The sequence below is a fragment of the Drosophila virilis genome, chromosome 5, assembly GCF_030788295.1.
Source record: "Drosophila virilis strain 15010-1051.87 chromosome 5, Dvir_AGI_RSII-ME, whole genome shotgun sequence".
In the NCBI taxonomy this organism is placed as follows: Eukaryota; Metazoa; Arthropoda; class Insecta; order Diptera; family Drosophilidae; genus Drosophila; species Drosophila virilis.
This window is the reverse complement of record NC_091547.1, coordinates 22263658-22286825: the sequence shown is the minus strand read 5'-3', so window position 1 is coordinate 22286825 and position 23168 is coordinate 22263658. Positions and strand designations below refer to the sequence as shown.

The window sequence follows — 23168 nt, the reverse complement described above, 5'->3', positions numbered from 1 at the left end:
TGAAATGTGCCCCCAAAATGTGCCCCAAGTTAGAGTCTTGACAACATGTTTCGCAATGTTTGCTAATGAAGGAGTTCGATTTGGTTGTTTGGTTTTAAATGCTTAATTGGACGGAGATTTTGTGGGGCTTGAGGGGAAGTGACTAATTTCTGTTCCATCCCTTATGATATATGAGAATATATAGACCCTTTTGCAATCTTAAAGGAATACCCTTGAAGGGGCAGAACTTTGGCACTAAGTTTTTGGAAGAGTTAACGCAAAAACATGAATGATTTTTATACCCTTGCAGAGGGTATTATAATTTTGTCGTGAAATGTGTAACGCATAGTAGGCGACATCTCCGACCCCATAGAGTATATCTATTCTTGATCCGCCAAGTCGATAGAGCTATGTCCGTCTCTCAGTTTTAAAGCTATCTTAATGAAACTTTGCAGAAGTCCCTTTTTCTTTTGCACGCAGCACATATGTCAATAAAACCAGCTGGATCGAACTACTATATCATATAGCTGCTATAGGAACGATCGGTCTAAAATGAAGTTCTTGTATGAATAAACATTTTGTTTATGGTTTTTGATATCTTGAGCAAACTCGGCATTTATAAGTTTTATTATCGGACCACTATATCATATAGCTGGCTTATGAAACTCTTCTTTTATAATTTATTATTACTTATTACAATTTTTACAATTTTTGTTTTTACCTGCAATTAAAAAAAAAATATATATATATATATATATATATATTAACAAATTTCAATAAATTCGCGCAATACATTTTTCAGTTCGTCTCTCTGAGATCTTAGAAGAATACATTTTATGAGGCAGAACTTTTTGAATATTTTTTTTTGGAAAAGTTAAGATTCGGGTGTAAATAAAACTTAAACATTTTTAAGAGGACTTTTTAGAGCAAATTTCTTTGAAATAAGCAGATATTTAGATAGTTTTTGCAATGAAAAGTTATCTACAATTTTGTTTGCAATTACATTAAATAAATAAAAAAAAATATCCACAAACAATAAAACTTCATCTCTGTTCAAACAAAGAGTCCATTCCCAAGGGCAAAAGAACCACAAACAATTGTCGATTGATAATAAAATAAATGACAACAATGTAAATAGTTAAACAATCACAAATATGTCTGTCTAATTGTCTAAAATGTTGATTAAATCAATTGCAAATTACGATTGAAAATCAAGCATAAATTATGCATAAATCAAAGCCTTAAGAGAGACTGCAAAATTTAATGCATTCATTTGCCAAAATGTCATTTAACTCAAGCCACAATTTCGTGATGCTCACGGAATATCGAACGAATGCGCACGTCTTGTATATTTGAATACCCTGTGCCTGAGGAAGTTGTGAAGGGGCATGATAGGCTGCTGCCCTAATCATGTCCTTTGTCATCAAGTGAATAGAAGAAACTGTTATTAAGAGTTTGTCCAAACTGCAAGATCAATTGAGTTGATCCTGTTGACCTTTTGGCCAATTGACCTCATGGAACTCAGCAACCCTTAGGCCTAGGGTCAGCAAATTTGGTATGCAGACTCTTGCCGAGAAAAGCAACATAAATCTTAAGTTTAACATTTCCAACTACTTACAGTCTCCCATAACAAAGAAATATTTGTAAGCATATTTCTACAGCATATCTGCTAGTCGTTTACTCCATTCACTTGCATCAATTTTAATATTTTATTATATGATATCCGATGCGTTGGCAATTTTAATGCATATTTAATGCAATTTTTAAGAGCCAACGCATTATATCGAGTTATTTGGGCTTTTACGGCAAATATAAACATAGAAAACGGAATGATAATTCGCATGCGACAAGAATTTCAAATGAACATTTTCATACAAATTGCGAACAAATTTTCCCAACACCAAATTTGTTGCAGCGCATTGTTTTCGGCTGGTTTCGCATTCGGTCTTGGGTTGTCTCTTCTTTTTCTACGTCTTCTGCTTTTTTGGTTTTCCACTCGATAATAATGTTCATAAATTGTGCGGCGCCTGCAAATATGCAACGGAAATTGCCAAAGCCACACGACTATAATATCAAGTAAAAGCAACAACCCTCCAGCCCTTGGGCGAATCTTGGCTGTATTTTTTTTTTTATAGGCTGTTGGGGAGTGCTTGGGCGTGTGTCTGTTATCCTGCGGCTAGGCTAAAGCGTGAGGGGGGGGGGGGGGGGGCCTGCTGCTTGTCAATGCATTTCGTCTTTTTGATAATATCAAAAACTCATTTGCCTGGGCCACTTGCGAGGGTAGCGCCTGGATTTAGTAGTTAGCTGGATATTCCTTGCAGCAGATGATTTATTATACCTTACCCCCCCCCCCCTTGAGTCAACACACCCACACCTCCCCCCCTCCCTCCGTGACATTGCATGCGTCATCAATTTTTGCAAGACACTCGCACATTTGCATGGACATGACCAAGGACCATTAGGCAAACGCTGCAGCTGCCACTTGCTGTTGCCGCAACAACATATAAAACAAGTAAGAGGTTCTAGTCGGGTCTGCTCGACTAGCAGTTGCCCTAGCCGTACTCTATAAGGAAACCGTGTTTACAGTCCGATCCTTATGGAATTCTCAGGGATCAATTATGGCATATAAAAGTGTGTACATACCAAAGCTCAGGGCTGCACCTTAAAAAATGGAATCATTTCAAGTTTCTCGTCAAATATCAACAACTATGCAAAAAGTGAATTATTTTTATGCTGCATATACTATATGCAAACCTATGTACCAAATTTGGTGTGAATAGCTTTTATAATCCTCGAGATTTGCTTAAAAACCAGGTGCCGAAATCGATATTTATCGATATTTGAAAAAAAAAATTGAAAGGCGATGTCAAGCTTGTTCTGCTTCGGCTATAGGAAATATATATGTCAAATTTAAGCTCTCGATCAGCAAAAATTCTACCGATATTCGGAGTTTCCTTCTAGCGCCTGTAACAAACATCAGCAAGGAAACGTTATGCCCGACTCACGCATTTGCCGTGGGTTTCGGGTACAAATTTATGTATTCCCCTTTATTTTTTGCGCTTTGCTCATTTGCCAAACAATTTAACAATTATGCGCGCAAAATATTAATTAAAAGCCACTTGCGAGCAATTGAGTATCTGTGTAACTCACGGATGCGTAACCACTAAATAAACGCGCTTAGCATAAATCAAAAAAAAAAAAGAAAAAAGCACAAAAAAAATACATTTTAGTTGTTTTTCGAGTGCTGCGAAAATAATGAATGGAAAAATGTGCGGTCGCTCGGAAAATTAATTGTAATGCATTAAAAGTGCAATTGTTAAATTATTCGCCCCCCCCCCCCCCCTTACCATCCCCCAAAACTGCAATCTAAAACAAGCAAAAACACAAAAACTCTATAAAATTTAACAAATTGCAAAACATTTTGAACAAAACATATGTGTGTGTGAAGTACTTTGTGTGTGGTGCCTAGGGGGGCGTCGCACTTGGAGTGGGCGTGGCAAGCAATGCGTGTGTTAAACATTAGTCAACAAGCTGCAAGAGCCAACTTTCTTTTTAGTGGGTAATTTAACTATTTGATGAAATGTGTAACGCATAGAAGAAGTGAGCTTTGATCTCATCTCTGACTAATCTCTCAGTTCCCACTTCCTCGTCCTTCTTTTTGCTGCAGGCAGTATATAAGAAACTCGAAACCGTCTGGATCGTACAACTATATATAAACAGCTCCCACAGGAACGATCTGTCGTAAGGTAGGTTATTGTATGGCAAAATATTCCTTTTAACCAGGAAATCTTCATCAAACTTTGCATTTACGACATGCTTTATTCTCACACATTGGCAAAATATATCCTATATAGTATTCGTATATAGAGTATATACCCTACCTACCCTGCTCTACTCTTGATGCTTTGCAAGGGCATACAAACAAGAACTAATACACAATTTGCATAAAATGATATAAAATAAAATATTTCAAAAATCCAATTGCCATACAATAAACATTAATAACACTGTCTGATGGGCCGAGTAAATATTTATAAAATTTATAGACATTATTGATTAAAAAATAAGCTCAAAAAAATGTTGAAGGGGGGGGAACTTCGCTTATCAACAATCAAATGTCATATTTTGTATTTATTGAATGATTCATTTGATTTGTTGCTAATAGTCTAGAGGCTTAAACGTTGACTCACATGAAGCAAGCACATTTGTTTATCAAAAAGACCAGCAAGTGCTATTAGTAACACGTTTGTTGACTAAAGTGTACAATAAATCCATTAGGAGCAGCGCCTAATAGATGTTAGTTAACAAACCAGCGCCAAATAAACTTTAATCTATTTTAAAAGTAAGCTCTAATTTTGTTTGATATGCATTTATATTAAATTAATATGCATATTTATTAAAGTAAATCTAAATTCGATTAATTAAACTAATCATAATTGCGCTTTCGGTTTTATATAAAAAACTAATTATTTTTATTACTTATCAAAATACAATTTGTTTTACAAAATAATACTTTAGTTGCGGCCTTACATTTTCTTTAATTCTTTCACTCTTGTTTGTTTATTTATTTTTTGTTCATTTCCAACAACTTTTGTAAATACAACGCACAAAACTTTCGCATCAACAACGTGTTTGCGTTTCAGTTGTGTGAAAATAGTTTTTGTGTCAGATTTTGTGCGAGTTCTTTGATAGGTTTGATAAATGTTTAAAAGCTTACGAAACATGACTAGAACTAGTTGTTAGAATTATAGTAGCTAGTATAGACTATATTTAGTGCATTTCGTACTGATCGGTAAGCGTTTGTCGATTGCAGCCAATGTGCTCTGTAAGCGAAGCGTTTTGCATATTTGGCTTGGTGCAATTTACTGGTCTTATTTTTTATTTTGGTTTTTTTTTTTTTTTCATTTTGTTTTTTATTTATACATACAATACTTTAATGAGGCTCAAATGCGCTTAACTGATAACTGATGCACGTCAAGTGCCTATGCATGTATGTATGTAGGTGTATATATATCTATATATATATATATATATATATATATATATATGTGTCCATATGTAAATGTATATGTATGTAGGCTTGTGAATGTATATATGCATGTATAAATAGAATTTGGTTAATCTCAATATTTAGGCCACTTTAAAGGGTTCGCCTTCACCAGCGATTTATGTAGAACTGATTGATGCCCATCACATGCTTCTCCTCGTGATACTTTTGCAGGATATGTGTGATAACTGAGGTTGTATCATTATCGCCGCGCCACACACGTATCGCATTCTCGTTCTCCAGTATGGCCAAAAAGGCTGCACAATAAATGAGAGCAGAAAACAAAATGATTAGATTCAATATTGAGAGGAAATATGGCACAATTGTTTAAAGCAAAGTAACAATAGTTCAATTCTAGACTTGATTCGTGAGTCGTATAATAATAGCTATAAGATAGACATAGATTCTAGTACTAAATCGAAATCAAGAAGTTGCCTATGTATATTAGATAAAAGATATAGCTTAGAACCTAAACATAGTAGGAATCAATAAGTCTGTCTATTTATAATGGAAGTCACGAAGTCTGTCTATTTCTATTAGATGTAAGATATAACTAAAGACCTAGCACAAAGTATGAATCAGTATTTATGTTAGAAATATGTTTTAGTTTGGTATATAATCGTAGACCTCAACTATAGAAAACATTGCTTTGTATAAAGCTAAAATATCAAACATTTCATATTAAGATATATATCTAATTTCTATTAAAATTAATTAATACATAAAACGGGTTCGTAAGCTTAAGAAAGCTAGATCTAATTATTAAAACAAAAATCAAATGGAACTTTCCAATCTTATAATCAAGTTATAAGCCCTGTTAAACTAAGCTATACAATTTATAGAGTATGCACGTACCCAAAAAGGTTTTTGGATTGCTGAGCGTCAATTGCACTTGCGGCATTTCGAGTATTACTTTAAGAATTGGTGAATCTGGCGCCAGACCCTCCCGTAGCTCAATCACGCTAGCCGAACGATTCTCGCAGAGCCAGTCACAGGCGGAGGCCTTGTTGTTGCCCGTCTTCCTAAGCGCCGATAGGACAGCGGCCTCTTCAAAGCCCATTTCGGTAAGCGATTCGACAATCTCATCAGTTGGCGGCGCATCGCGATGACTGTAAATCCGCACAATTTGCAACAGAGCAGCGGTATTCTCAATGGTTTCCTAAAGAGAAACGTGTCATTAGCATATACAGTTGAATACGGCTGCAATCGTATAGCTACATTATCGGTGACAATGGTTGAGGGTGAAATTGAGGATGCGCTTTGCTGCATATTCATCGCCGGCTGCGCTGGCTGCTGTGCATCATCGTCCCGTTGATTCTGTATGAGCCACTCCAATGTAGTTGAGTAGATGCCATTGTTGGAACGCAGAGCCTGGGCGGACACCTCGCGTGTGAAGCCCATGTCAACGAGGCACTGCAGCGTGTCCGCCTGATGGTTACGCCGATTGACCAAACGCTGCTTCAGCATGCTTATCAAACGTGGCGCATACGGGCCGGCGCCAATAATCGCTGCCGAGGCCTGAGCCAGTGAAATGAGCACCTTGCGCACATCGTATTGTATCTGTGAGCAAAAAGTGGATTATGCATGAATTGAAAGATTAGAAATGTTGCTCAACAGCACTCACATTCGATTGCTGAAAGATCTCATTGATGTCTATGATGGGCAACGTGTTAGTGTTGTTGTGCACAAACCGTGTGGCGCTCTCAAGCAGGGCATCGTTGGGGCCAGGCACCTCGCGGGTGCGCGTCACTGTGTGCGAGAGTGTATTGCGGCGTGGCGACAATATAAACGTCTCATTGTTTCGCACATGGAGCTGGGCAAGCGTCTGGGACTCGTTGAGTTCGCCGCCAAAGTATTCGGCACGATAGAGACGATAACGTGGATTCAAATGCCGCACATCGGGCGCAAACAGCTGTATGGAATCGGGATCGTCGCTCAGTTCCAGAATGACCTCACTTTTCAGATCGTTCAGGCGCTTATTCATGTCGGTCTGAAAGATGAGCACACGGGAGCTGGGACAAATGACGCGCACGGTGATTGTTTCGCCAGTTTTGGCCGTATCCTCATCCTGCACAACCGTTGATGAAGTTGTTGTGAGCCTTGTATGGTTTTTTCTGTCAAAAGTGAATTAAGTTTGGATCAAATGCAGCGATGCCAATGCAGCTGAAAACTCACCTAAGAAACAAACTGCGCAATTTTTGCATAGTTTGTTTATTTTCAGATGGGTTCAACGGATTGGTAGCGTTTTCAGGCGTGGGTTGCGTAAATCCAACAGAAAATTTCGAAAGGATAAGTAGGAAAAAAATAAAAGAAAACAGTTAACACTAATGATTATTGACTTGGCAACTTACGCATTCGCCTGCTCCGCTTTCCTTGCTTTTTCCTGCTGCAACTGCAGCTCCAATTGGATGCGTCGCCTGCGCGCCGGCGAGGGTGTGCGCAAAACGCAGCCGCCGCCGCCGCCGCCAATGAGATCCGTTTGCGTTTCCGTTTCCGTTGTCTGCACTGGCATCGAACTGCTGGAGGCGCCGCTGCGCAGGCTAAGTCTGCTGCCCTCATCGCTGCCGCTGGCGCTAGCGCTGGCGCTGCTCGCGGTGCGTGGGCTGGTGGCACTTGAGTTGGGTTCGGTATCGCTGGCCCGTTGCTTGCTGCGTGCTAACCACTTGGCGCGCTTCTCGTTGAATTTTTCGCGCATCCAGGGTATCATATTGTGGCTGCCATTAAGTGTGTTTTGTCTGTTTTTACATTGTGTTTCGGTTTCTGCACAGTTTTCCCAATTCACCAAAATACAAATAAAGTGCACAGCTGTTTGCAGCGTTGCCACATCGGCGGACTTGTTGTGGAACCCAAAATATCTGTTAAATTCCACAACGGACGGTCCAAGAGCACTCTATGTGTAATAACAAATATATTTAAATAAAAAAAGGAAATACTTCAGCTTTCAATTTTAATATGACCTCAGCTATCGGCGCACCATTGTGCACGCAAACAACAATTATACATATTTACGATAACAAACATTTCAAATTTGTGGATTGTGTGTAGAGGTTGCGACGTGTGCGTGTGAATGGCCGCATGGCGATATAAACGGCAAAGCAACTCTGCATTTTTTGGCTTCTCTTTTATTATCCACACACATTCGTGTCGGTCGTTGCGGTTCTTGGCATAGTCATTTGTAGAACGCGCAAATCAAACTGTAAAAGGGAAACCGAAAATGTCGAATACACACTAGAAACAGAAAAAATCCAACGCAATTTCATCAATGCAGCGCGCGCGTCCATCATACATATGCATTAATTATTAAATGAAAAGTGATTTTTGTTGTGCATGGCGTGCGTCAGTCAGCGAACGAGCCAGAGTCACGTAGCATAAAAAAAGAAGCAGGCCAGCAAAAGAAAAAGTTACATGTGGGTATAGAGGCGAATTTAATATGAAAGAGATGAGCATAAAGAAGACAACGCGCGACAACGAAGACGACGATTAAAACACACACAAAGCGCGACACAAATAACAAATACAAATACAAAAAAAAAAGGAAAAGAGCAGAAAAATAGTGCTTGGAAAAAGCCGGAACGACACAAATGAATGGGCCTCAACACTCGTACGCTGCCAAACTATATACATACATGTGCACACATATGCATACAAAACACACGCATACACTTGCGCCAACAACAGCACAACCACCACCACCACCACAATTACAACACAATAATAACAAGAGCAACATACACATAACGCAACATCAATTTGTTTGAAACCAAAAGCTTGGCCCAACTACAAATAAACAGCTAAAAGCGCAGGTAAGCTGCAGTAAACATACGTTTTTAGCAACAAAAACACCGATAAAAGTTCCTAACGCAGCGCAATTTTTTCGTTTGTGTGTGTGTGTGCGCATGAGTTTTTTTTTTCGGCTGTCATATACCTGTGCTTGCTGGTGTGTGTGTGTGTGGGTGTGGGTGTCTATCTCTGATTTCTGATTCCGTTTTGATTTGCTTTTACAGTTGCTTTTTGTTTATGTTTATAATATGTCGACAATTAGCTTGCACTTTTGCCATCTCTAAATACAAATAAATGATATCTACGCATTTGTTTATATGAGCGAGCAGCAACAACAACCAGAGAAAAGCTCTCACTCGCGCATTCACGAGTGTGGCCAGCTCTGCGTGCAGTCAGTGTGGCTGCGCTCAGCTATTTTTTTTTTTCATTTACCGCAATCAGCTTATTTTGCGCTCAGATTTCGCTTAATTAGAGTAGAATAAAGTAAATATTTATGTAAATGTGCGACATTATCTCTGTGTCGCACAACTCCAAATGCATACATATATTATAAATTGCTTAAATTCAATCTCAGAAGCATTTCAAAATACTTAACTAAAATGATTGAATTCAAAACAAAACCCATTTGTTTTTTCTTGTTACCCGTTTTTATAGATTTTTTTTTTTTGTTTTTAACCAGTTTTTATGGCTTTTCTTTTATTAGCACTAACAGAATTTGCCAAAGCTGTTTGTGCTTTGGACTTTTTAGTTAGTTTGTTTATATTGTTGTTGTTTTTATTTTTGTTGTTGTTGTCGATTCTTATGGCCAAATATTTGATCGCATAGAAGAAAAAAACAATGTTTAAATTGACGGAAGGAAAAAAGTTAAACGAATCTTAATGCAATTTGTTTTGATTTTTGTTTTCTCTTAATTTCAGCATTTTAGTATTGTGCGCAGCGCTAGCGGGCTACATATGTAATTCCATTTATTGCTACAACAGCAACAACTGCAACTGCAACTGCAACCGCAGCAGGCAACTTAAATCTTAAGATTATAAACAAACAACAAAAAACCAGCTAATTGTAAGACTTTAGTTAGGTGAGTAGCAAATGCTTAACTGATGCCCCTATGAACACAGCGTAATTGAGTTTAAATAATTACAGTAATTAAACATAGTAACAGCATGTGGAATTCCGAACCAACACATCGCCAGCAGCAGCAACATCAACAACAACAACAACAACAATATAATGGCAACACTACCTCGGCGGGGGGCGGCGGGCAGCCTGCCAAACAATTGGGCATGACATCGGCCATTAGCCTGGCCGAGCCTCGTGCCGAGGATCTGCAACGCACAGAGGAGCTTAGCAAATCTCTGGAGCCGTACAATGTATTTGAGAGCCAGGATGAGCTGAATCATCGCATGGAAATATTGGCCAAGCTGAACACGCTGGTCAAGCAGTGGGTCAAGGAGATATCCGTTAGCAAGAATATGCCCGAGGCGGCTGCCGAGAAATTGGGCGGCAAAATCTACACATTCGGCTCGTATCGGCTTGGCGTGCATCATAAGGGGGCGGATATCGATGCGCTGTGCGTGGCGCCGCGTAATATTGAGCGTACCGATTATTTTCAGAGCTTCTTTGAGGTATTGAAGAAACAGCCCGAGGTCACCGAATGCCGTTCCGTTGAGGAGGCCTTCGTGCCGGTCATTAAAATGAATTTCGATGGCATCGAAATTGATTTACTATTTGCGCGGCTATCGCTCAAGGAAATACCCGATGATTTTGATCTGCGCGATGATAATCTGCTCAAGAATCTGGATCCGCGTTCGGTGCGCAGCCTGAACGGCTGTCGTGTCACCGATGAGATACTAGCCCTGGTGCCCAATATTGAGAACTTTCGTCTGGCGTTGCGCACCATCAAATTGTGGGCAAAGAGTGAGTTGTGGCATACTTTTTATAGACATATGTATATATATTAATTGATTGATCTACGCTTATACCCAGAGCATGGCATCTATTCAAATTCGCTGGGCTATTTTGGCGGCGTCACCTGGGCCATGCTGGTGGCACGCACGTGCCAGCTATATCCAAATGCTGCCGCCGCGACGCTGGTGCATAAGTTCTTCTTGGTCTTCTCACGCTGGAAGTGGCCCAATCCGGTATTGCTTAAGCATCCCGATAATGTCAATCTACGATTTCCGGTATGTGTGTGTGTGTCATTAGCAAAAAGTGCCAGCTAAAATCGTTTTACTGTTTTGTTTATTTTTAGGTGTGGGATCCGCGTGTTAATGCCTCGGATCGTTATCATTTGATGCCGATCATAACGCCCGCATATCCACAACAAAACTCCACATTCAATGTGTCCGAGTCAACAAAGAAGGTCATATTGACCGAATTTAATCGTGGCATGAGCATCACGGATGAGATTATGCTCGGTCGCGTCAGTTGGGATCGCCTTTTCGAGGCGCCCAGTTTCTTTTACAGATATCGTCATTTTATTGTACTGCTCGTCAACTCACAGACAGCCGACGATCATTTGGAATGGTGCGGTCTGGTCGAGTCCAAGGTGCGCCTGCTCATTGGCAATCTGGAACGGAATCCGCACATTGTTCTGGCCCATGTCAATCCAAAATGCTTTGAGCTGAAAAAGGGCGCTGCTAGCGCAAACAATTCGCAGAATAACAGCGGCAATGAGGAGGACTTGAAGCAGCAGCAACAGCAGCCAGCACAAACCGCCGTCACCACGGCACCGTTCTGTTCGCTTTGGTTTATTGGCCTGGAGTTTGAGCGTTCCGAGAACCTCAACATTGACCTCACCGAGAGCATACAAAACTTTACAGAGCATGTGATTATGCATGGCGTAAGCAGCAGTTGACCAAGTTCTTGTATATATATCATATTTAAATGCAAACTTCATTGACCATTTCCAGCTGAACATCAAAATGCTGAAGGAGGGCATGGCCATTGACGCGCGCCATTTGAAGCGCAAACAGCTGTCGCTCTACCTGGACGCGGACTTTCTCAAGCGCGAACGCAAGTCCATGGAGAGTCACAACAATTTCAATAATACGCTGCTGGCGAATCGCAAGCGTCTCTCCTCAGAGCTGGCGCAATCACAGGATCCGCTGCCGCCGGTTCAGCAAACGACAAGCAGCAATCGTGGACGCGACAGCGGCGGTGTTAAAAGGCAACGTTTGAGTGAATCGGTAAGTTTTAATGAATTCCATTTATATATTAAATAGTATATATTAATTTTTGTTTAATCAATTTCTCTGCAGCTTATTGAGGACAATTCGAATGCGTCTAGCGATACGGGTGGCATGACGCCCACCACGCCCACAGCGGCGCAAATGAATGCGCCCAGTTTCAAGGCAACGAGCAAGAATGGCTCGGATAACAGCAACTGTGTGGACAGCGCGGAGCAGGCAGCAGCAGCAGCAGCATCATCCGTGCCGCATAATAATGGCAGCAGCAGCAACAACAATGCTAGCAGCAACAACAACAACAATAACAACAGCAGCACGACGACAGCTGAGGTAGCCTGCTCGTGACAACCGCCAATGCCACAAGCACAGCATCAGCAGCAGCATCAACAGCCACAACAGCAACAGCAGCCGCCGCCGCCGCTGCCGCCACCGCCACCGTCTCATCATCATCATAAATTTCGCAAGAACAACAATGCGGCCGCGGCGGCTGCCTCCAATAGCATTTTTAACCAGCGTTCAATACTGCATGCGGCTTCTAGTCTAACGGCCGCTCTAAGCATAACGGGACACAAGCGCAAGCAGCCAGCAACAACAACAACAGCAGCAGCAGCAACAGCAGCAACAACAGTTGCTGCCAGCAACAGTAATAAAAATGGCAGCGGCAACAACACAAATACTTTATGCTACTACATTGATGACGATGATGACAACAACCAACAGCATCAGCAGCAACTGCAACAGCAACCACCTACCACCCAAAAACCACAACAGAAACAACAACAGCAGCAACAACTACAACATCAACAACAACAACAATCAGAGCATGCTGCTGCTATAAGAGCCATGCCAGCAACAGCAGCAACAACAACAACTGCAGCAGCAGCAGCCGCAACAGCGGCAACGACAATTTCTTGTAAGTTATTTAAATGTCTTTCATTATTCTCCGTTTTTTTCTGTATTTGTAAATGTGACGCACAAGACTGTTTTTTCTCTATAAGACACAAAAACTATTTCTACGCTTAAACAACAAAACGCATTCCTTAGCTAATAAAACTACACGATACCTCGCAAAACTAAAGAAAACAGAAAACAATTTCAATTGCAAGCAGTCGATTTTAAAATGGTTTCAGATTTACTTGACAACATTAATTCAAACGTTTTTCCAATAAATAAAATGAATGAGAGTGAAAAAAAAAAGAAAAAAATATATATTTCGTATTTTTATTTAACAAAATTTCAAATATTTATGTTTTATAAATACATGTGTGCCTGATATTCTTTCGTTTTTTACAGCGTTTTCTGAACATTAGTTAGAATAAATAAATGTTTGTACTTGAAAAAAATAAACTGAATTTAATTGTATTAGTATTAAAAGCTTTATATTTAACTGTGTATTTATCTGATGAAATGATGTTCGTTTTATATTTGCAGTGTAAAAAGCTAATACATGTACTATTAAGGCTTAGTTTTCATAGTTAACCTATCCATTGATTTTCCCTGGCATTTTGATGTCACAAAACTGAATGGAAGTCCCTATATTTTATACAAAACGGTAAGCTTTAAACAAACTTAATCGTTATACTGGCTAATATGTTTGTTTTTTATTAGGTTTCCATTTTAAAGCTGCAGAGTTTTGTTTTTACTTTTAGCCCTCAACGCAAGTACGTTGAGCATATGCATACATACCATAGAAATCGGACAACAACAACTACATGAAAACATCAACAACAACAACTTTTGAGGCGGCCCGAAGAAAGCATTTCGCTAACATTTGTCTTAGTGTTTTCTCCCAATAATATTGTTGTACATCTTTTTTACTTCCCACAGCTGGAGTATGGAGAAGTGCCTAGAGCAGAGAGAGAGCGAGAGAGAGAAAGAGAATGTGTGTGTGTGTATGAAAGGGAGAGACATCTGATGGCACACAACAACAACCACAACAACAACAACAAGAACATCAACAACAAAATGATTGAAACAATGAAACAAAACAACAACAAGAACTGCAACAAGATCAGAACCTATTTGTGAATTTAGAATCAACTCGACTATATTCTATATCTATTTTTGATTTTCAATTTCACCTTGTTTTTTCAATCTTTGTTTTCTTCTTCTTCTAGTTGTACGCTGAAAATTTGAAACAATTATGTTCGTTTTTCTAAGAAATGATAACTGAAAAAAGGTAATAACAAAAAATATATAATTGAAATGAAGATGTTGATTTAATTTTACCAAATAAACAAACAAAAAAAAGCAACAAAAAATGCATAGCGAAAGCTAAAAAAAAAACTAATGTTTTTATTTAATGATGGCAATTACTGTGGGCGGCTATTTGAGGTTTTACGAAGGAAGGGTTCCCTTTGGTTAAGGATATGAAAGATATTGTTTAAAGATTATTTTTAGACATTATTCAGTTTGTTCAGGTGATCTGATATTCTACAGCATAAAGTTGAAAAAAGTACTCCGAGCACTTTCTTTGTCTTTGAAGTGAAATAATTTGATGGCTGTTAAATATCATGGCAATACGATCTGGTAATTACTTACTCTTAACTCCAGCTACAATTAAAATGTAAAGGTGCTTATGGACTTGAACTAAGGAGAAATGAAGATGTGCTCAATTTATTTAATCATCTTTAATAAAATAAAATTAAATTGAAATTTCTAACTTCACTCGTATATAATATTCGAGAGCCTATTATGAGTTTTATAAAATATCAACTTTAAATATTTATTGAATAGCCCTAGGGATTTTCGAACAAGACATTAATACATTCTATCTACATATACAGGATATGTTATAAAATAAATAATATAAATAATAGTTTGACATGTAAGGAACAAAACTGAATGTAAGAGCTAATAAAATAAAGACACTCATAATAAATAATAATAAAAAAGTATTCCCAAAAGTTGGAATATATGCAGTAAAGCGTCGAAACTGGAAAGTGGAATGTTTGAAAAAAGAAGTCGGAATTGAAAAGTGGAATATTTGCTAGAAAGAGTCGAAGGTTTTTATTTGATCTAGTCCTTGCAAACTTGATACAGTTTCGACTTTTCCAAGACATTCCACTTTCCAGATTTGGCTTCTTCCTGCAGGCTTCGGAAAATGGAACGTCGAAGGTTTAAAGCGTCGAAACTGGGAAGTGGAATGTTTGAAAAAATAAGTTGGAATTGGAAAGTCTATCTGCTAGAAAGAAGTAAAGGTTTCTATTTGATCTAGCCCTTGCAAACTTGATACAGTTTTGAATTTTCCAAGACATTCAACTTTCCAGTTTTGGCTCCTGCAGACTTCGGAAAATGGAACGTCTGCTAGAAAAAGTCGAAACTGGAAAGTGAAGTGTTTGCGAAAAGCAGTCAAAATCGGAAAGTGGAAGTAAAATATCTGCTTGAAAGATTTAAAGGTTTCTATGGGACAATGCCTTAAAATTATTACAGTTTCGATAAAAATTAACTGGAAAATAGACTTTCTGCTGGAAAGATCAAAACTGGAAAAGAACTGGCTGTTGGAAGGATGCGAAACTGTACCAAGGCAAAATCACACAGAAGCTGGCAGAAAATCAAGCGTCTGCTCACTTCGCTTTTCAATCTGTTCCAGAAATAAGTGCTCCTTTAGGTAGAAATTCCACGCGAAATACCAGAATTTACCACTGATTTCCATGAAAAGCGAAACCAGCAATAATTTAAAATAAATAGAGAACAAGCCCAGATATAGGATCAGCAGATCAAACAGCTGTGTAAGAAGCCCAAAGACATCTGAAGTCGCTTTGCAAATAAAAATTTTATTAGTTAAATTATAGACCTAAAATAAAATCCATCTGGAATTGAAGAAACATATAAAGAAAATGTAAGTTAAACGAAAAAAGTATGTCCAAATATTTATATGATCTTAAGTGTCAGATTTGTTGTAAATTCTCTGTCAACAGGTGGTCCGGGCTCGTGGTACAGTACCCGAAGGACTCAAGCACGGTAGCACAATCTGCACAATTTGCCGCACACTTGCGTACAGTCAATACAAAAAGCTATGCGGCAAGGACGATCGTTGGATGGAAGAACATAGATATATGGAAAAACAACTGCGCTTCGCGCTAACTGATCAATTAACCAAGCGGCGATCCTTTTTCGGGCACAGGGTACAGGGACCTAACCTAATTGCACTTCTGCGAATTTATGCCGCGACACAGCTGCGCGTTTTTACCCAGAATATGCGGGATTAATCCGTTTATGGCCACGGATTAAGTTGCAAAATTTTTCAACGAAGGTCAACTGCGATTTCCATGGAAAGCGCCGACTAAGCACAGGTAAATCTAGGTAAGAGCCGTTAAGCCGACCTCAGGTACATGCACGTCCAGGGTATATAAGATCGGGCTGCGAACGTATCGAACATCAGTTTCCATTCGAGTGCCAATGTGTAAGGAACCGGCGCAAAGAAGAAGCCCAATATAACAAATATTATATGGTAAACTTTGTTCAGTTTTGCCAGGCTCTTTTTGTGCGCATCACTGGGTGAAGTTTGTCGTATAATCGCAAAAAGAACAGCAAAAAAAAATAAAAATAAAACAATATTATTAAATAAAAATACCAGAATCTCATAGCTCTGCTTTTGGGATGCATTTTGTGCGGTTATGTCTGCCTCCAAAACCCATCACTGGGCAAAGTGTGTCTCAAAATTGTGGCTACCAGAGAAAATAACGCAGCTCAGATATTCCAGTGTTTCAGTGTGACAGTGTTCCAGTATTCCAGTGTTTCAATTCCAATATTCCAGTATTTTAAAATTAAATGGCGATTGTCGGTATGGTCGCTTTTTCAAACAATATACCATTATCTATATAAAGTGACTAGACCGAACACTCGTGCTATAATTTTAAAATGTTCAACGTATATAAAAAGCACAAGTTCTCGATTTGATAACCGTCGCAATATATATATATATATATATCTATATCATATAGAGGTTGCAATTAGTTTCTTTGGTCGTCCAGCCTTAGGTGATTTCTCTGATCATAAAGCTAGACAACCATTGAAGTTCGTTGTGGCATAAGCAGCGGCTATAATCTGACCATATATATATCTGATATTCTCGTATACTATATATAAATTGGGTCATGCTCTAAAAGGAACGATCGTTGTGATATGCGTTCATTAACCGTTACATATCACAGTGATTTTCCTTTATAGCGCGTGCAGCCCGTAAAGCAACACCACATACGATCTATATCCATGTCTATATAGACTTAAAACTATATCGCCCAGTTATCTGTTTATAGCCTTTAAAGTAGAGAGAATAGACGCTGTGCTGTATGTTTTGCGTATGGTCTATATCACAGTGGCTGTTCTTTTTGTACCTGAAGCGCCGTACAACGTTGATTTCTTAAATTGTGAAAATTGAATAAATATTTGCTGACAAATTTCTTATGTGCTATGTTTAACCGCAGGGAACTGCTGCTGCTGATATACTGTATAGATTATATCGATTCCATATCACAGTGGCTGTTCTTTTTGGTTGCATCGCAATCCACAACAATTTGTCAGCCGAAAGTACTTTTATTATTAACTAACTTGTGCAATTTGTTCACTTTAATGACGCTCGTCAATTGTTTAAAAGGAAGAGAACGTTCGCTGTTGATGTAGTCGACCTTTGTACTCTTTATATCACAGTGGCTGTTCTTTTTTGTTTAGCAATTTCTCAACTTAATTCTTAAAAAAAAAGAGATTCATTTAATAATAAAGTGTTTTATATCATTTCATTTTTTGAGCAATATTAAAATATTAAAATATATTAAAGAATAATTTTTTGTCCCTTAACAATTTGTCAACTCAATATATAAACACAATGGTTAATATAAATAAAGATCAATAATATTTAAAGCATTTTTTTTGTCAATATTAAATAAAATAAAAGACAATTATTAATTATTTAAAATGTATTTTGTTTGATAATCAGTTAAATTATGAAAATAATAAAATAACAATAAAAAGTTATTTTATAACATAATTTATTAATAAAATTAGCAAATAAATAATTAATAAATATTTAAGCATTACAGGGAATAAAAATAAAACTATAATTTTAATAAAATAAATCAATTTAAAAAAAACTTATTTTTTTTAAATAAATTAACTAGATAAAAATATTAAATAAAATAAATATTTATTTAAATTATATTTCCTTTTTTTCCAATAAAAATAATAGCCATTACACATACGCATAGGCATTATTAATATTATATCAAGTACTTAAATAAATTTAAATATTTATAAACGATTAAATATTATTTGTTTCACTTTTGCTTATATTTGAAACACTCTATCAATTTTTTATATTTTATTGATAAAAAAGATAAAAATTATAAAAATAATCAAATAATAACTATAATTAAATTGTATTTTAAAATTATATACAGCTATTTTTTATTATATATCTTACATTTAATATAACTATTATCATTAAAAATGAAAATAAAATGGAAAAATTAAAAAAATGCTGTTGAATATTATCAAAGGTTGCTTACTTCGAAAATGATATATATATATATTTATTTCTAAATAAATATAAAAACAAACTGCATGAATATTAAGGAATAACAAATATTTTATTTATGAAATAAGCAGTTTAATCTTAGGTCATGCGGAAATATTTTTGTTTTCGAGAATTCATTTGCAAATAATACTTTATTTATATTATTTTCACAACTAGCTTTAAGACTTTGCGCTTAGAAATAAAATAAACAATAACATTATAATTAAGATTCGAGGTATCATTAGAATAAAAACAAACTCTTAACAATACAATCTTGAGTTAATAGGCATATTTCCACGCACATTGAAAAACTTGCGACGAGTCGTTTTTTTATTTTTGTAGTGGAACATTTTATTCGTATTTCCGGCGCTGAGTTTCCTTTTCCTATTCCTATTCCGTTAGCCAGGCACAATACGGCCAGGCACGTGTTGCCATGTGGCAGGCATTGGTGGCATGCAACAATGGCGTCGACATTGCCAGCCATTATATGCAGCCATGTGCGTGTGTGTGTGCATGTGTGGCACACAGGTAGCTGGCTGTCAATGAATGTCATTTTACTTGGAAACGCCCCCGAACGCCTCAAATGCCACACTTTGTTGGCCAACACGTTCACGCCGCTTTTTTTGTGGCATTTGTGACAGTTGCAATGCCAATTGAACAGTTAAATAACTTTCAGAGATTGTTAACGAAATTTAAGATATTGTTAGCTAAACAAGCTTTTCATATATATTTATGTATATAACATATAAGCCCGAATCTTAAGAGCTAGGGATCTTACAGTTCAAGGGAAAAGCAACAGCATCAACATCAATCATAAGCCTGCGTGGCTTTGCTGTTTGAGCGTTGAACGAACAAGCGGAGAAGTCGCTAGCTCAACTCACAAGCGATTTAGTCGCAAGCTCACATATAACAGCTATCAATATCATTCGTAATACTGCCTGGCTTAGCTGTGTGAACGTTGAACTAACAAGCGGAGAAATCGCTGGCTCAAATGTAATTTTCAGTTTTTAAAGCTGCTAAGCTTAATTTTAAGTTCAACTAACAAGCGACTTAGTCGCAAGCTCACATATAACATCTATTAATATCATTCGTAATACTGCCTGGCTTAGCTGTGTGAACGTTGAACTAACAAGCGGAGAACTCGCTGGCTCAAATTTAACATTCATCAGCACGAATCGTAAGCCTGCTTGGCTTTGCAGTTTGGACGTTGAACTAACAAACGAAGTAGTCGTTGCGTCAAATTTTACATTATTTTATTTCTTTATTTTGAACAATTCGTTAACACTTGCATTTTTACATAACTTTACATAATAATTTGTATGCATTTTTTGTAAATCATTTACAATTTATCTGGGATACGCATAACGGCAAATGTCCCATAGCTGTAATATCAATATACTATATAATTAATAAAAATTTTGAAACATATTTTTGGTTTAGTGTTTGCTACTCTTTGTCTGCAAAATATTTCCCATAGAAACGGGAGAAACATTCTGAAATTGGTAGCGCCTCATTCCTCTTTGCTAGCAAAACGATACAAATAATTCTCGACACGGATCTTGGCACGCAGTTCCCTGCGTGAGGTGGACTCGGTGGCGGCTGTGGTCCCATTGTGATTGTGAAAGAAACGACAATAGCGGGCTGGTACAAACTGTTTTATATACTGGCGCTTGCGATAGCGCTCCACGACACTCACGCTGCAGTGCTTGATGGCGGACATCTCCTCGCGCATGCACTTGCGGCACATATCCTTGTCGGTGGCAAAGCAATGGAAATAATCGCCTTTGGGACGCTCACGACAGACCAGGCACTGGGCCACATTGGTGGGGCCGCAGAAGACGGCCACCGCGGGCCAGATAATGCGACGGGTGCCAAAGGCGGTTTCCATTTTCCAATATGGATATTTGTTGTGGGTCGAGTAGGTGGAGGCACTGTGTCAAGCGGCAACAATTGTCTATCCATTGGGTAGCTTGTTTTTTGGCATTCACTGACTTACCCGGGAGTTACCCATTTGGGCTCCGGCACCACATACTTGTCAAAGGTGTAGCCAGCGCGCAGTATCCAAGGTGTTGCCTCATAGGCGCCCATGGGTGGAACAATCTTCTCCGGTTCGATGGGCAGACGGGGCGTCTTGTTGGCCAGAGCAGAGAAGCCAGCATTGGAGGGATACTGCAAGAGTTTGAGTGAGGAGATGTGGTAAAAAGAATAAGAAATAGAGAGAGAAAGAAAGAGAGAAAGTTCGAGGGGAAAATCCTGGGAACCAGACAGATATGGAAGAGGAGAGAGAAAGCAAAGCAAAATAGTAGAGGAGAAAGAAGATATAAAAAATACAGAAGAAAGAAAAATAGAAAGACAGACATGCAAATGGAAAAGGAAAGTAAAAAAATAGTGAGAGGCGAAAGAGAAAGAGATGGATTAACTGGGAGCAACAAAAGAAAGACAGAGAGAAAGAAATTAAAGTAAAGTTTAAGAAAAGAGATAAAAAAAAAAATCTGAAAGAAAGAGAGGAAGACAAAGCAAAATAAATAATTAAAAGGGATCATGAAAAGAGATAGAAGGAAGTGAAAGAAACTCAGAAGTGCGAAAGACAATAAGTGGAAGAAAAAGAGAAAAGCATACGCTATGAGCGAGAAAGGTAGAAAGATATGCAATAGGAAAGCAATGGAAGAAACGAAAGAGATAAAAGGAATACGGAAGAAAGTGATAGGAGGAGACAAAGCAGAAAGAAAGATTTGACAAAGCGAAGAAGTGAGCAAGAAGCTTAAAAAGATACAAAACAAATTGAAGAAAGTGAAAGAACAGGAGAGAAGCACAAGAGGACTGAGCTGTAGGATATTAATAAAGGTCACAAGTGAAAAAAAAGGATAAGCAAATGGAAGGTAGAAAGAACTAGCGGAAGAAATAAAGTAAAACAAAAGCAAGAGAGGCAACTTCAAGAAAGAGACATTTCTGTTTATCTATTACATGCGCTGCACTTACCTTAAAGCCAATCGGCTTGGAACAGTCGTAATCAAGTGGACTGGGCTGTTCGCGCCCCTCCGGCAGATTGGATCTCATGAAGCTGTTCAGGAAGGGTCCACTGACAGGCATCACCTCGCGATCCATGGTCGTGCCAAAGGCCACCTTGGGCACCACAGGCGGATTGACCACATATTCAAAACCTGTTGCGAAAGAAGAGAACAATTTGATGGAAACTTTACAATGGAATTGCAGTCAGGCAATGCCACCTCTTGCCCGGCAGCGTGCCAAGATGAGACGCGTCTCGGAGCGCTGACGACGCAGCTGCTCCCGTTCCTGGGCGTTTGGCTGGCGTGCACGCATCCTGGGTCGCCGTCGCTGCTAGACTGAACCCGGGGCCGCAAGCTGCCAAATTGATGGCCCTGTCGATGGCTGACTGGAAGCCGGATAACGTGCCCCGACTGACGGCAGAGGGCATGACACGCATGGCACGCACCTGCCCCAATACCAATCTGTGCACCTGCTATCAATTCAAAATCAATATGACAAACGTGTTTCCACAGGCGACGCGGCATTAGCCAAACGGAGCTCTGATTCCCCCCCCCCCCCCCCCAGTCTAGACAGCGTTCTATTTGCTGAACTTTGACCCAGTTCTCTCTGATTCATGGCTCTAATCACTTTTTGTGCATATTATTTCTATGTGGTAATATTGTGATATTGATGGCCATATTTGGAAATTGATATACCTAAAGGGTACTAAGACTTGACTTTGATTAGAAAGAAGGATTGCGAAAGCATATGCTCCAGATATATGGGTAATATATAGTAGTATATATGTTATTTTAATGCATTCCACAATATTTCTAAAAACTACTAAAGTACACAAGATATCTACTTATTTCTATTCTGAAAGTTCTTGAGCTAAGATTTTCTAGAAACAAGAAGAAAGAATCTTACGATTGAGAATGTTTTCGAAACTATTTCGAACTAGAGTTAAGAGCAGCTTTGCTAGGTTAGGATTGATATTTCTCCAAATAATTTTCTGCTAAAGTTTACCAAATTCCGCACAGCAGACGCCTTTGCGAAAAGAAGGAATATAAATCTTAAAGAAACAGAGAAAGACAAGAACTGACCAATCGATAACTAACTAAAGTAACTCGGGAATAACAAAAGCAAACACGCACAAATTCGTCATTCAAGTTCTTTTAAACATTATTAAATAATATGTAATGTTAACACTTGCATATATATGTGGATATATATGACATTATAGGGCTTACCTTCCATGATGAGCACTCAACAATTATAATGGCTTAACAATTGATCGGTTGATCTCTGTATAAAAGTACTTAAAATTTATGAAAACAATAATAATGTTAGTAATAATAATAATAACGCGACGTTTTGTCTTCGGTGCGTTTGACTAAAATAAACAATTTGAACAAATTGTACAAATGTGACAGGCTGAGTCGTAGACATATTTACAAAAGGCATGCTGGCAACAGAAAATTGCTTGAGAAATAGTTGGGCAAACATTGGAAATGTGGCATGCAACAGGCGCAGTCGGATGGCAGAATAATGCGTTGCATTTAAATTCAGATGTCGAGTCGGATATACGAGCCTAAGATACACACAAGGAAACTTTTAAATGGCTTTTCCAGCAATTTTCCAAGTGGGTTGTCCGGGGGGCTGGTTGGGTTGC

General features: G+C 38.3%; 3 protein-coding genes across 3 annotated transcripts; 1 reads left to right on the top strand and 2 right to left on the bottom strand.

Moving 5' to 3' along the window:
- Positions 1 to 3918: 3918 nt before the first annotated feature.
- Positions 3919 to 7838, bottom strand: Kpc2 (Kip1 ubiquitination-promoting complex subunit 2). Its single transcript, XM_002049091.4, has 6 exons — positions 7378 to 7838; positions 7202 to 7213; positions 6651 to 7140; positions 6245 to 6586; positions 5882 to 6185; positions 3919 to 5283 (listed from the first exon to the last, which is right to left on the bottom strand). The coding sequence occupies exons 1-6, from the start codon at positions 7731 to 7733 to the stop codon at positions 5135 to 5137; spliced, it is 1653 nt and encodes a 550-aa protein (XP_002049127.2). The 5' UTR covers positions 7734 to 7838; the 3' UTR covers positions 3919 to 5134.
- Positions 7839 to 8157: 319 nt separating this feature from the next.
- Positions 8158 to 14237, top strand: hrg (poly(A) polymerase hiiragi). Its single transcript, XM_002049092.4, is given in 9 exon segments — positions 8158 to 8829; positions 9724 to 9884; positions 9950 to 10723; positions 10793 to 10989; positions 11058 to 11648; positions 11719 to 11994; positions 12067 to 12907; positions 13426 to 13546; positions 13603 to 14237. Coding segments are annotated over 6 exon segments (2664 nt in total). The 5' UTR covers positions 8158 to 8829; positions 9724 to 9884; positions 9950 to 9969; the 3' UTR covers positions 13431 to 13546; positions 13603 to 14237.
- Positions 14238 to 19744: 5507 nt separating this feature from the next.
- On the bottom strand, positions 19745 to 22903 carry LOC6626135 (uncharacterized). Its single transcript, XM_002049093.4, has 4 exons — positions 22747 to 22903; positions 21488 to 21669; positions 20505 to 20677; positions 19745 to 20439 (listed from the first exon to the last, which is right to left on the bottom strand). Exons 1-4 carry the CDS (start codon positions 22751 to 22753, stop codon positions 20019 to 20021), a joined length of 783 nt encoding a protein of 260 aa, XP_002049129.2. The 5' UTR covers positions 22754 to 22903; the 3' UTR covers positions 19745 to 20018.
- Positions 22904 to 23168: the final 265 nt, after the last annotated feature.

What these genes read in the sequence shown, in the direction of transcription:
- Kpc2 (XM_002049091.4), bottom strand. Translation starts at nt 7,733, where the DNA reads ATGATACCCTGGATGCGCGAAAAATTCAACGAGAAGCGCGCCAAGTGG. An exon ending in AGATCTTTCAGCAATCGAAT is followed by an intron (nt 6,587 to 6,650) that starts GTGAGTGCTGTT and finishes TTTTGCTCACAG; the next exon opens with ATACAATACGATGTGCGCAA. An exon ending in CAATCCAAAAACCTTTTTGG is followed by an intron (nt 5,284 to 5,881) that starts GTACGTGCATAC and finishes TTTATTGTGCAG; the next exon opens with CCTTTTTGGCCATACTGGAG.
- LOC6626135 (XM_002049093.4), bottom strand. An exon ending in CCAAGCCGATTGGCTTTAAG is followed by an intron (nt 20,678 to 21,487) that starts GTAAGTGCAGCG and finishes AAACTCTTGCAG; the next exon opens with TATCCCTCCAATGCTGGCTT. An exon ending in CCCAAATGGGTAACTCCCGG is followed by an intron (nt 20,440 to 20,504) that starts GTAAGTCAGTGA and finishes CGCTTGACACAG; the next exon opens with TGCCTCCACCTACTCGACCC.